The sequence below is a fragment of the Callorhinus ursinus genome, unplaced genomic scaffold (assembly GCF_003265705.2).
Source record: "Callorhinus ursinus isolate GAN/ISIS: 27379988/994484 unplaced genomic scaffold, GSC_fseal_2.0 scaffold6, whole genome shotgun sequence".
Classification (NCBI taxonomy): domain Eukaryota; kingdom Metazoa; phylum Chordata; class Mammalia; order Carnivora; family Otariidae; genus Callorhinus; species Callorhinus ursinus.
The window spans coordinates 64,157,739-64,172,132 of record NW_027397068.1 but is presented as its reverse complement, the minus strand read 5'-3'; the positions used below and the strand labels follow the sequence as shown (position 1 = coordinate 64,172,132).

General features: G+C 37.9%; 1 protein-coding gene across 2 annotated transcripts in view; it reads right to left on the bottom strand.

Annotated features, from left to right (window-relative positions):
- The window catches only part of PCMT1 (protein-L-isoaspartate (D-aspartate) O-methyltransferase), a 43,476-nt gene that overhangs the window by 7,394 nt on the left and 21,688 nt on the right, over positions 1-14,394 (bottom strand). For both annotated transcript variants that reach the window (XM_073894074.1, XM_073894075.1), the window contains exons 4-7: positions 10,633-10,737; positions 8,205-8,325; positions 5,478-5,563; positions 555-724 (exon numbers count right to left, since the gene is read on the bottom strand). In XM_073894074.1, the coding sequence (XP_073750175.1) occupies positions 555-724; positions 5,478-5,563; positions 8,205-8,325; positions 10,633-10,737 (482 nt within the window). The remainder of the gene's footprint in view (positions 1-554; positions 725-5,477; positions 5,564-8,204; positions 8,326-10,632; positions 10,738-14,394) is intronic.

Genomic DNA, 14,394 nt, shown 5'->3' with positions numbered 1-14,394 from the left:
AGTGAACCTGACTGAAAGACAGAAAGCAAGCTGAGAGGAAAAATGTCCTCTCTGGGATTCTGACACCTTTGAAAACTGGGGCAAGAGTAACTTTTCCCTTCTTTCTCTTTGTAACAATGGTATACACACAGGGTGTGAACGGGGCAAAGGATGGCCCCTTCTCTTCGGACCAAAGTCTTTCTTTCCATGACCATAAAGCAGCTACAAAAATGATTTGTGAATACAGAAACAGAATGGCTGATAATAAGTATCCTTAGAAAGTTCTGAACTGTGGCTAAAAGCCTCTTTTTAAAAAAAGGAAGAAAAAACAAAACCACCTTTGTGCCAACCAAGTCTCACCCCCCTTTCCCAAAGATATGAGTTAAACCAAAAGAAGGGCAGACTCATGCAAAATTTTTCTAGATTTTTAATGTAGTGAATTTCTGATGTTAAAATGGAGTAGCATAAAGGTGACAACCAAAAAAAGCAGCTCTTGTGGTCTAATGTCTTAGAATCCACACCCTTCACCTTGCATGTGTGGAAGAAGAAAGAGCAGAAGATAAAATCACTTCCACCTGGACCACTGCTTCTCTTTATCTGTTAAAGGCACGTATATCACTCCCATCAGGGGTTTCATCTTGACACTGCCATCCTGTAGCTTGTCATACTGCTCCAACATCTGGTTTCCACCTGCGGGACCAACTGGCAATATCAATCTCCCACCAGGCTTTAACTGGTCTATCAGCTAAAAAGAAAAAGAAAAAGACATACACACCAAGTTACAGATTTTATATTAAGAGTCATTTTACATCACCACAACTTGCCAGTGTCCATGGGCAGAAAGCAGAAATGCACTTTATTTAGTATATACATACTTTGATTGTTAAACTTATTACTCAATCACCACTTAACCATTTACCGATCGACCTCCTCTACTAAACTACAAGTTCTTTGATGAGAGGGACTGTGATCTTATTCATCTTTGTGCGCTGGGCACCTAACATAGTACCCATATGGTACAACTGCAGGGCTCAAAATGAACTGAACCACATAATGTAGAGCTATCCTCTTGGGAAGACCAAAGGCAAAGCAGAACATTTCAATGCCTGTATACTGTTCTAAATCTGTGTGGTTTGGAGCAGAGAAGGGAGCAGGGGAGTGCAGAAAATCAGTAAGGAGTCCCTACCCTGTCACTGTAGAATTTAGGGCATCACTGAGCCAAAAAAATAAGGGAACCTCAGTTTTATGACTGAATTTAGGATTGCTCGCACCATGACAAAGGAAGGTAGGGCTGGAGTCCTGCAGCATTAGAATGTAAGACACCCTTATCAATGAAAAACCAAGACTACTCAGTGAAAGCCCTTCCAGTCAGAAAACTTTTAAGTCACATGTTACCATTTGAATGTGGCCTTACAAATGACTACTAATCAAAAACTGTAAGGGAGAAACTTTACTTTGGATAGATTATCCCAGAAAAGTGGGTCCTCAAAATTGCAGTTGTCAGCAAGCCTATCTTATTTTTCCCACTTTAATCTTTATTCAAGTAATTCTTGCAAGTATTCTTTGAGTTGTTTCTCTAAATGTCAAGGTTTATGATAAAATGAAGCAGACTTGCCCCTACTCCAATCTTGCTCCCTAAATCCAGTCATTTTAAGTATTTTAAGTGCTCTTAGCTGTGTTGTCTAGTATTTACTTTTTTGGTAGTGATTATTTCTAAAGCATGTCTTTTATGCTTTTCGTTAAAATGTAATTGACATATAACATTATATTAGTTTTAGGTGTACAACATAGTAGTTTGATAATATGTATATACTGCAAAACGATTACCACAACAAGTTTAATTAACTTCCATCACCACACAGTTACAATTTTTTCTTTGTGATGAAGAGCACTTTTAAGACCTACTCACTCAGCAACTGTCAAATATACAATACAGTGTCGTTAACTACAGTGACTATGCTGTAGCGTCTTTGCGGTTCTTATTTCAAATTATATGCTAGATGGGGCCTGATCTCTCATTCTGCTCCTTTCCTCTCTTCTTCAATCCAACCAATATCATAATTTTTTAAAACCATTTTCAGTTATGACTGTAAACATAATTTGCAGCTGAGCCAAGAGGTAGCCAATGCTTGTTTCCTTTCTTATACAACAGTTGTTTATCCTGCACTTAGAAACTGAAGCTCTTTCAGGGCACCTGGCTGGCTCAGTTAGAAGAGCACGACTCTTGATCTTGGAGCTGTGAGTTCGAGCCCCATATTGCATGTAGAGATTCTTAATTAAAAAATAAATAAATAAAAAATAAAAAAAAAAGAACCTTAAGCTTTCTTTTTTCATTCACTTAATTTTCTTTGCAACTGTTTTCTAAATATTCGTACCCTCCAACAACCTCTCAATAAGATCTCCAGTCAAACCTATCTAATTAGTGTTCTGTTTTTGTTTGGTAGCCTCCCTTCGAGTGCCTTCCTCCTCCTGCCCCAAATCTGGACTGCTTAATCCCCAGGCCGGCTGCACAGCTCTCGTCAGGGAAGAGTTCCCTGGGAATATTGGGGACTCTCATCATCTCTCTCCTGAACCAGCTGTTCTACCTGCCTAGATCTCAGGGTTTCCTCTTTCTGGTTCTTCCTACCATCTCTCTCCTCCCTCATTTTTTGACATTAAAGCAATTCCTCTAGAAGTATTCTGTGAAACAGTGCATGGAGTATTTTAAAAGAGAGAGACTAAAATTTGCAAGTCTAAAACTATTTTACATACTTGACAATATGTGTGGGTACAGAATTCAAGGTTGGAAATCATTTTCAGTTCAGAACTGTGAGGGTTTGTTACTCTGACTTGTTGATTCTAATGCTGCTATTCTGCAGTGTGATGCCTTTCTGATTACCAATCCTTAACAGATTATGATTTGTTGTTCTGGAAGCTTCTAGAATCTTCTCTTTATCCCTAATATTCTACAATTTTATGGTGATATTATGTTTCCTTTTTTTTCCCTCTCTTTTTAGAAAAAATTCATCATACTGGGCACTCAATAGATCTTTTCAAACTATAGAATCATGTCCTTTGGTTCTTGGAAATTTTCTTGCCTAAGGCTTAGCACTAATTGTTCCTCATACAGAATTTCAAGCATCAGCCCCTCTTGTCAGACCTATGCTTCATCTCTGACTTCCAAGATCCTCATGCCTCCGATTTCTAAGCCCTTTCCAAGTTGTGCCAAGCAAACTGCTTCTGCAATGATCCCCTCTGCAGGCTCTTTGGTTCAACTTCCTCCGCCATCTGAAGTCAGTTATTATTCCATCCACTTTCCATCTGCATATACCACAGGGTTCAGGAGCGCTGGTATAATCTCCAAGATAAAGAAATATGGAGTTTGTGTTTCTGTTTCCTGCTTTTCTAGCTGTTTGGGGGTGATATACAAAAGGAGGCATAAACATCTTTTCTGTTATCTTAAAACTGGAAGGCCCCTCCCTTCAGCATGTCTCTCTTCAATCACATGTAAATTCCTACTGAGCTAGGGATGCCTGGGTAGCCCAGTCAGTTAGGCATCTGACTCTTGATTTCAGCTCAGGTTGTGATCTCAGGGTCGTGAGCTTGAGCCCTGTGTTGGGCTCCATGCTCAGCAGGTCAGTGGGGTCAGTGGGGAGTTTGCTTCTCTCCCTCTGCCCCACCCCCTGTGTGCATGCTCTTTCTCTAAAATAAATAATTTTTAAATTCATACTGAGCTAAAGCCAGAAATTCCCTTCAAGATCATCTCAGAGACTTAGTGGGAGAAGATAAGCCCTGCGCCCCAGACCCTTCATTTAAACACAGTTCTATTTCACATTTTAATTGTTCCTACTAGGCTGCATTAAAAAAAAAAAAAAAAGTTAAAAACCTATGGATCATGTGTCTATATGTGAACATTCATTGAGCTATTCATTTATGACTTGTACATCTTTCTACAGCATATATGGTTTTAGTTTTTATTTTTTTAAAGATTTTATTTATTTATTTGACAGACAGACGGCGAGAGAGGGAACACAAGCAGGGGAAGTGGGAGAGGGAGAAGCAGGCTTCCCGCTGAGCAGGAGCCGGATGCGGGGCTTGATCCCAGGACCCCAGGATCATGACCCGAGCCGAAGGCAGACGCTTAATGACTGAGCCACCCAGGCGCCCGCATATATGTTTTTAATTTGAAGTAAACTCTACTCCACACATGGGGTTCAAACTCATGACCCCAAGATCAAGATTTGCATGCTTTACTGAGCCAGTTAGGCATTCCCTCTACAGCATATCAACCCTTCAATGAAAATGTGTTAAAGCCACTGGTTTAGTTTAAAAAAACAAACAACAAAAACAGGTAACAGCACCAGAGAAAATAAGTAATTTTCTCAAAGTCATTCAGTCAATAAACAGGAAGTCAATGACCAGAACAAGTTCCCTAACTTTCAGCCTCTCATTAACTGATCTAAACATACAAAACAGAACCCTTCCAGACTGGGGAGTGGCTGAGACTGGGCAGAAGTGTCACTCTCAGCCCCTAGTCATCTAGTCCAGACTGTGGAAAACTCAGACACCATAGAAACCTAACATCTCAGTGAACTTAACCGAGGATTATTAAGGGCTGACAGAAGCTCATCAGTCTTACTGAAATAGAAAACCAATATTGGGGGTACCTGGGTGACTTAGTTAAGCATTCGACTCTTGACTTTGGCTCAGGTCATGATCTCAGGATCTTGGGATCAAGCCCAAGTCGGGCTCTGCACTCAGCTCAGAGTCGGCTTGAGTTTCTCCCTCTGCCCCTCCCCCCACTTGTAGCGCTCTCTCTCTAAAATAAAAAAAATTTTTTTTAAAAACAAAAAACCAATTTTGTACTTAAGTATTTCCTTGATTATGTACTATACAATACTGGAATATCCTTCCATCTCGCTATAACTATGCAAACCCTACTGTTCTTCCAGATTCAGTTCCAATTCCATTCTTGTATGTAGTCTCCTTAACTGTTCCACATAAAGTTCTCTCCCTCCCTTGAACTCTTACAGTAGTACATGTTTTCTTTTTCCTTCAATATATATTATATGCTAATGATATACTATCATAGCATTAATTTCCCTGTTATATGTAGGACACATTTCTTCCAGAATATAAGCTTTGTGAGGGTAAAATGTATGACAAATACCTCCTTGGTCTCACCCATGCACTTAGCAATCTTGCACATTCTGGTATTTAGTAAAACACCAAGTGATTATCAGCTCGTGAACTCCAGACAGATTTTCCTAATTCTACTGGCATACTCGTTCTTAGATGGATCAAATGCAGTTTCAAATAAGACAGCCACGAACTATTAGTAATTTTCCAAGTCATTTATATAACTCATTTATATGAAAAAAAATGCCTACTAAGTGTAATTAAAATGCATGACACAAAAGTCTAATTATGTTTTGATCATCCAGAAGTCATTTCTCTATAAGTCTTTTACAGCTTTAGTTGACTAAAGCACAAAAACACAGGAGAAAAACCCAACTCACTGCCTGGGGCACAACTGGGGCTGCAGCTCCTACGTGAATAGCATCATAAGGGGCTTCTTCGGCATATCCCATTCTTCCATCCCCCACTGAAAGAAAAAAAAATTATGCCTTAAAAATCTGCTCAGATAGAACTACCCAGTGTAAAGAATTATAGGAGGTTTAAAACAAAGCAAAGAGAGACTTTTAATAAATGATGCTGGGACAACTGGATATTCATATGGAAAAAATATACACTTGAACCTATCTCTTACATACACAAGAATCAATGTCAGATCAAAGATCTAAGTGAAAAGCTAAAATAATGCTTCTGAGAAATAACACGGGGATATATCTTCATGATTTTAGAGTAGTCTTTTTTTTTTTTTTTAAAGATTTTTATTCATTTTTTTGTCAGAAAGAGAGAGAGCACACAAGCAGGGGTAGCGGCAGGCAGGGGGGGAAGCAGGTTTCCTGCTGAGCAGGGAGCCCGATGAGGAACTCAATCCCAGGACCTGGAGATCGTGACCTGAGCCGAAGGCAGACACTTAACCCACTGAGCCACCCAGGCATCCCAATTTTAAAGTAGTCTTAAAGAAGATACAGAAGAAGGGGAGCCTGGGTGGCATAGGCAGTTGAGCATCCGACTCGGTTTCGGGTCAGGTCGTGATCTTAGGGTTGTGATCTTGGGGTCATGAGGTGGGGCCCTGCATTGGGCTCTGCACTCAACAGGAGTCTGCTTTAGATTCTGTTTCCCTCTCTTTCTGCCCCTCCCACTCGTGCTCACTCTCTCTCTAGGAGAAATAAATTAAAAAAAAAAAAAAAGGACACAGAAAACACTGGAAAGAGCTACTAAGTCTGACACATTAAAATTAAATATTTCTGGGGCACCTGGGTGGCTCAGTTGGTTAAGTGACTGCCTTCGACTCTGGTCATGATCCCAGAGTCCTGGGATCAAGCCCCGTATCAGGCTCCTTCCTCAGTGGGAGCCTGCTTCTCCCTTTCCCTCTGCCTGCTATTTCCCCTGCAATTTCTAATTTTTAAACCCCAAACCCTGCTTGTACTCTCTCTCTCTATCAGATAAATAAATAAAATCTTTTAAAATAAATAAATAAATAGATAAATAAAATTAAGTATTTCTATTGGGGTGCCTAGGTGGCTCAGCCGATTAAGCATCTGCCTTCAGCTCAAGTCATGATTCCAGAGTCCTGGGATGGAGCCCCACATCTGGCTCCCTGCTCATTGGCGAGTCTGCTTCTCCCTCTGTCCCTCCCCCTGCTCGCGCTCTCTCTCTCATGTAAAAAAATAAATAAAATCTTAAAAAAAATAAAATTAAGTATTTCTATTAATCAAGAAAGCACCAATATGAGTGAAAAAGCATGCCAAAGAGCAGGAGAAAAGATTTCTAATATGTATAAATAGACAGGCTAATCTATAGAGGTCCTACATATCAAAGAAAAATATAAACAACTACTATCTTAACAAGACATTTCACAAAGGAAGACATCCAAATGGTCAAACATATGAAACAGTGTTCGACCTCATCGGTTAGGAGGAAAATACAAAATTAAAATTACAAAGACTTACTGCTATACACTAAGTGGGTAAAAAGAAAAATCTAACAATACCAAGTGTTGATAAGACATAGAGCACTAAGAACACTGATACATTGCTGATGGGAATGTAAACTGGTTCAATCACTTTTAAAAAGTTTTGGATATCTATGGTTACCCTATGAACCTGTAATAATACTCTACATAAATGAATGCTTGTATGATGAGTGTATATATGCATTTGGACCTTTGTACACATATGTTCACGGCAGCATTGTGAACATCCCCAAATTAGAAACAACCCAAAATATCCACCTACAGTAGAATAAACAAATTTTGGCAATGTCCTTACAGTACAATGTTATACAGCAAGCAATAAAAATTATATATAAAAGATGGGTGACTCTTACAAACATAATATTGAATGAAAGAAATAAATCATCACAGAATATATACTGTATGATTCTGTTTATCTAAAGTTCAAAATTAAATTGAGCATCGTTTATGGAAGTGCAGCTAAGTAGTAAATGCATAAAAGTAATGATGTTGGTCAGGACTAAGGAGAAGGGAAAGAGTTCTGAGGAGGGAAAAGCAAGCAGAAGACATCCAAGCTACCAATGTTGTTTCCTTTCTAGATCAGTGTGATGATGAAGCAGGTTATTTTTGCTAATCCCAGTTATGCTTTATGCATGTTTTAATGTTTGTTACTTCTCATAATAGTACAGTGTGCTCACACAGAAATATGTTCACTATATACTGCTGAAAAAAGCAAACTAAATGACAGAATATATGAGTCAATTAAAAAAAAGTGTGTATATGTATATTTATTCATATATATAATTTATATGTCTAGAAAACTTAAGACAGAAAAGGAGGGGTTTCTTTTTTATCTTACACATTTCTGCACTTTAAATTTTTCATAATGGACACTTGCTACTTTGCTATTAGTAGTAAAAGTAATGAAGAAAGAATTTACAACATGAGCATTTTCTGAAATAGTTAACAGTCATGTATCACCACCATGGTCAAGGTAGAACCAGCATAACATTTTACAGTAACTGTTTTCCTTACCTAGTATTTAAAAGCGAATGTTTTAAAAAAAAGCAAAAATTAGCTTGAGTATTATTTAGCTTGCATGGGATCTTCTGAAAATAAAAATTCTCCAAAGAGGAAATTTTTAAAGTTTTCTGATACTCACCAACCAGTTGCACTCTTCCTGAAGACAAAAGCACTGGATCGTCCTTTTTGACATTATTTATTGAGTCATCTACTAGCTCTTTAATATGGTCAATTCCTATAACTTTTCCACTAGAGCCAACCTGGAAATAAGGGAATAATTCAATAGCTCACTGCCCTAAATTTGTCTTTCTGAAGTGTCATTAAAGTGTTTCCTCACCTAAAGTCATATATTTTGCAATGTGAAATGAAGACAAACAGCTCAAGCCTCCAATTTGATTGTTATTCAGTTTACTATAAAATATTTACCAAATACAACTTTTTCCGCTATAATCCTCAAAAGGATAATTACGTTTCAGGAATTAAGAAGCTAGAATTACAGAAACTTGCAATACTAAAAAAAAAATCCTTTTTCTTCAATTTCTAATTTTTAAACCCCAAACCCTGAAATAAGACTTAACTGCTTAACTAATATTAAATGCTTAATATTAATATTAAATACTTAATAATAAAAATGTTTAATAAATTAATATTAAATACTTAAACTGCACTTAATATTAAATGGTAGTTGGTGCAATCATTTTTAATTTAAATTCCACCAGAAGTGTGACTTTAAACATTAAAATGTTACATAAAAAATTCTATAGGGATTTCTACACCTGATTCTACTGCCATATGCGGAAAATATAAAATACATAAAAGTATAAAAAGGCCCCAAGTATAAATACTAATTGTAAAATAAATTTAGCAAAATAAAGACTGAAGTCAGACAACCTGGGTTCACATCTAGCCTTCATCACTTACTTACAACTGTACAACCCTGGCAAGTTATTCTATGAATTAGGTTCCTCAACTGTAAAATGATGAGGAAAAGGGTACGTACCTCATAAATGATGTGAGAATTAAATAAAAGAATACACGAAAAGCACTTAGAACACTAACTAGCACATGGTAAATATGTGAAAGACATTAAATTAACACTACTTTTAAAAAGATAATTCAGAAATCTAATAATTTTTTAAAAAATGTATTTTTCTCTAAAACCATAAATACGTCAAATATCAAGAACATGTCATTAAGTAAATACTGTGTCTAAACTTAAAAAAAAAAAAATCCTAGGGTGTGTGGGTGGCTCAGTTGGTTAAATGTCTGCCTTTGGCTCAGGTCATGATCCCTGGGTCCAGGGGTCTCCCTCTCTCTGCCCCTCCCCCTGCTCATACTCTCTCTTTCTCTCTCTCTCTATCTCGTGTTCTTTCTTTCTAGCACACGCTCTCTCTCAAATAAATAAAATCTTAAAAAAAAAAATCCTGACATTCCATTAGGGAAGGCTTAACTTCTACAAAACAAGTAAAACAACTGAAAAGAAATACCTGAGTCATTATTTCACAAGCACTGTTGTGGATGCTTAGGATACATCAAAGGAAAAAAAATTAAAATTCCCGCCTCTCTGGAGCTTACAAGCTAGTGGTCTGCCACTTACATATTTACAGCAAGTTAGATGGATTCTAGTCCAAGATGCATCATCCATGAATCCTAACCTAACTAGACCAGAACCTTCCTATCTGGCCCTCAGGGACAAGATTTTTCATAATAATCAAATTGATTTGATTATCTGAGCACAGATAAACCTTTACTCAAAGTGCCTGAGTAGGCCTCCAGCCAGACCCTGGATAGTCACTAACGAAGATAAGCCTCTGGTGATAAAACATGAAGTATAATAAACAAGGTATTTTTCTAAGAGTTTTTCTTAATATAAAAGACGCTCTACTCTCATTTCTTTTTTTTTTTTAAGATTTTTTTTTATTTATTTGACAGAGACAGAGACTGCGAGAGCAGGAACACAAGCAGGGTGAGTGGGAGAGGGAGAGGCAGACTTCCCCCCAAGGAGGGAGCCCGATGCGGGGCTTGATCCCAGGACCCCGGAATCATGAGCCGAGCCAAAGGCAGATGCTTAACGACTAAGCCACCCAGGCGCCCTATTCTCATTTCTAATAACCCTGGAGTAGTGTTTGGAAATCAGATTCTCTATATCATTTTCTACCAGCTGCAAATTTGAAAGAATGCAGTCTGGAAGCTAGTGGTTGCCATCCTGCGATCACAAAGGAAGAGCCTGACTGAAGCCAACATTTGGAGGAAAGCAAAACCAAACCAAGAACCAAAGAGAAACCCATTGTCAATAACAACATCTGATCTTCTTTTGAATCCAGCCACACAAAAAGCCAGATATACTTTAGACTTTTCCATTATATAAGCCAAATAAATTCCCTTTTACTCTGCCAATTTGGACCAAATCTTCTATTATTTGCAACAGCAAAAAAACCTAAGTGATACATATTCCAACTGCTATATTAGAATTAAAAACAAAAACCTCAAAAACTGCTAGTAAAAAAATGTACAGCCAAATATATAATATGCTGCTGCTGGAACAGAATGAAAAAGAAAGCTCTTACCATACGTGCAAAACATGCAGTAAGGATTCCACTTCCAGATCCTACGTCGAGAGCTTTAGCTCCTTCATGCAATTGATCAAATAGAAGTTCTAGTGCGTATGCATGCTGCCAAAAGAAAACAAAGCAAATATTAATTTTTTTTCAAGACTCTATAAAGTATATATACCATGGCATACAAATAAAGTTGCCAACTTCCTACCAATTTTTCTTTTTTTTTAAGATTTTTATTTATTTATTTGACAGAGAAAGACACAGCGAGAGAGGGAACACAAGCAGGGGGAGTGGGGGAGGGAGAAGCAGGCTTCCTGTGGAGCAAGGAGCCCAATGCGGGACTCAACCCCAGAATCATTACCTGAGCCGAAGGCAGATGCTTAACGACTAAGCCACCCAGGCATCCCCCAATTTTTCTACAATTGTCATCTACCAACATAATGAAAACACAACATATTATATACTTACATTTACAGAATTATGTAAGAAAATTTCAGACTAAATTCTTATATTTATATAAAATGTTTTAGTAATTTTAGATCTCCAGTGTGAATTTTTTAATTTTAATTATTTCAAAGTCAAAAGCTACAGAAGGATTTACAGTGAAGTCTCTACCCCACCCGTCTGTAACCTTCCCCATCCCCAACCAATTTCACTCCCTAAAGGCAATCTATGTTGTCAGTTTCTTGTGATTCTTTTCAAACATATCCATTCTATGCATATACAAGCAAATATGTATCTATTTTTTCATTTATTATATCTTGAAGAACCTTTTTTTTTTTAATTTGACAGAGAGAGACACAGCAAGAGGGAACACAAGCAGGGGGAGTGGGAGAAGGAGAAGCAGGCTTCCCACAGAGCAGGGTGCCTGATGCTGGGCTCGATCCCAGGACCCTGGGATCAAGACCTGAGCCGAAGGCAGACGCTTAACGACTGAGCCACCCAGGCGCCCCTTGAAGAACCTTTCTTATCAATACTTAAATAGCCTGTTCATTCCTTTTTATGGCTGAGAAGTATATTCTTATATGTATATTATAATAACAAAAACTCCCCCCCAAAAAAATCCCTAATGAGGGATTTTTAAGTTAGCTCCAATCTTCTATAACAGAAGATATGAAATAATCTTAAAAGGTATATGTGTAGGATAATATAATAATCTTTATAAAAATCTTTTAAAGTGGGGTACCTTGGGTAGCTCAGTCAGTTAAGCATCTGACTCTTGGTTTTGGCTCAGGTCCTGATCTCATGGGTCATGAAATCGAGCCCCACATCCAGCTCCGCACTCAGCGGAGTCGGCTTGGATATTCTCTCCCTCTGCCCCTTCCCCCACTAATGCTCTCTCTCTCTAAAATAAAAAAATAAATGAAATCTTGAAAAAAAAATCTTATAAAGTGTACCTATAGGATAAATTCCTAGAAGTAGAATTGGGGGGGGCAAAGGATATATAGTTTTATGTTTACAGTATATATAAATTAATCAAATAAAATCATATTGGATACACTATGGACCAAACCAAGAAATAAAGCCTTTTCTACTCCCTCTTTATAAACTTATGTTTCCATGCTTTTCCAAAATATGTGATTAGAACTAATAAATGTTATCTCAAAAGCTGTCCTTAAATGCCTGCTATGTTCATTATTAAAAATCATCAGAGGGGGGCACCTGGGTGGCTCAGTTAGTTAAGTGACTGCCTTCAGCTCAGTTCATGATCCTGGAGTCCCAGGATTGAGTCCCACATGGGCTCCTTGCTCAGCAAGGAGTCTGCTTCTCCCTCTTCCCCTCCCCCCGATGCTCCCTCTCTATCTCATTCTCTCTCTTTCAAATAAATAAATAAAATCTTAAAAAAAAAATCATCAGAGGGGCGCCTGGATGGCTCAGTCTGTTAAATGTCTGACTCTAGGTTTTGACTCAGGTCATGATCTCAGGGTCATGGGATTGGCCCCACATGGGGCTCCACGCTCAGCATGGAGTCTGTTTGTCCCTCCCCTCCATTCTCTCTCTAGAATAAATAAAATCTTTAAAAAGAAAAAAAAATTTAAGCATCAGAAACAGGTAATGTTCAAAATGGAGGATATATTGGAAACTCCCTATTTAGAAAACTAATTTAGGTGACCAAAGCCAAAATACTGGTTACATAGAGGGTAAAGGCTAAGAAACTGGCATGAGAGAGCCTGCTAGGACATAGGAAACATTCTGATCTTCATCTAGGTGGCGGTTACACGTATACATATGTGAACATTCATTAAGCTATACACTTAAGATTTGTGTACCTTACCAAGCGTGTATAATATTATTGAGTTTTATATGGTACAGTTGGTTAAGCGTCCAATTCTTGGATTCAGCTCAAGTCATGATCTCAGGGTCCTGGGATTGAGGCCCACGTCAGGCTCCACACTCAGCGTGGAGTCTGCTTGTCTCTCTCCCTCTGTTTCTCCCCCTGCTCTCGCTCTCTCTCTTTCAAATGGATAAATAAAATCTTTAAAAAAAGTTATTGAAAAGACTATGTATTCCAATCACTAAAAGTGCATGATCAGATTTCATGTACCCCTGATGTGACAGAACAGAAAAAATCATTGGGCAGTGTTCTTGAAAAGGAAAAGGGGGGGGGGAAGGTGTGTGTGTCGGGGTGGGGGGAATAGGTTAAATACCACTAGGAAACAATTAACCAAATTTAGAATATGGGAAATTCTACAGGACAAATGGATAGGGTTTTTTTTTTTTTTTTAAGAACTTATCGAGAGAGGGAAAGAGAGGGAGAGGGAGGGATAGAGCAGAGGGGAGGGGCAGAGGGAGAGGGAAAGAGAAACTTAAGCAGACACTGCACTGAATGTGGAGCCCAACGCAGGGCTCAATCTCACAACCCTGAGATCAGGACCTGAGCCAAAACCAAGAGTTCGACACTCGACTGCGCCACCCAAGCGCCCCCAAATGGATGAGTTTTGTCAATAAATAAGTGGTATTTAAAAAAAGAAAGAGGTCTTTTAAAATTAAAAGGTACTAAAAAGACTGAAAAAGACTAAAAAGATGCAATGTCTGGACCTTGTTTGGATCCTGATTTAAGCAAACAACCATAAAACAATTTTTTTGAAACACCTGGTACAGTCTGAGCATGGACTATGTGTAAGGTAATAACATACTAAGGAACACTGTTAGGTATGATACAGTATTGTAGTCATGTTTTTAAAGTCATCAGATTTATACTTAAATATTTAGGGGTGAATAATATTATGTTTGAGATTTGTTTTTAAATAGTTCAGCAAGAGGAAGACAAAGATAAAACAAGATTAACAAACTGGGTAATTATTAAAGGTGATGATGGCTACACGAGAGTTCATTATATTATCCTATTTGTATATGTGGTGTTGGAAACTTTCCATATTAAAAAGTTAAAAAAGAAAAAGCTAAGGCTACTATTCCACAACTAATGTAATAAAGGCCTTTAAGAGATAAAACCACACAATCCAAGGGTTTTCAAACAGTGTTCCAGAAAGTCATTAAGGTTCCACAAAAGCCCATTAGGGATAACACACAAATATACACTGAGGATGGGTGTGTTCTGGGAAAAGAGTAATAGAGAACTAACTTTATCAATTTTTCATATAGATTGCTTTTCAAAAGAGGCTCTTGCCTAAAGAGTGAAAAACATTCATGCCATGAAAAAGAGTTCTGGATTAAACATCAGAAGTAGCTTTCATCAGACTCTTACAATAATCAGTTATGAGGTTTAATGATTTCTACTAATAGGGTAACAAGCATGGGACTAGAAGAATA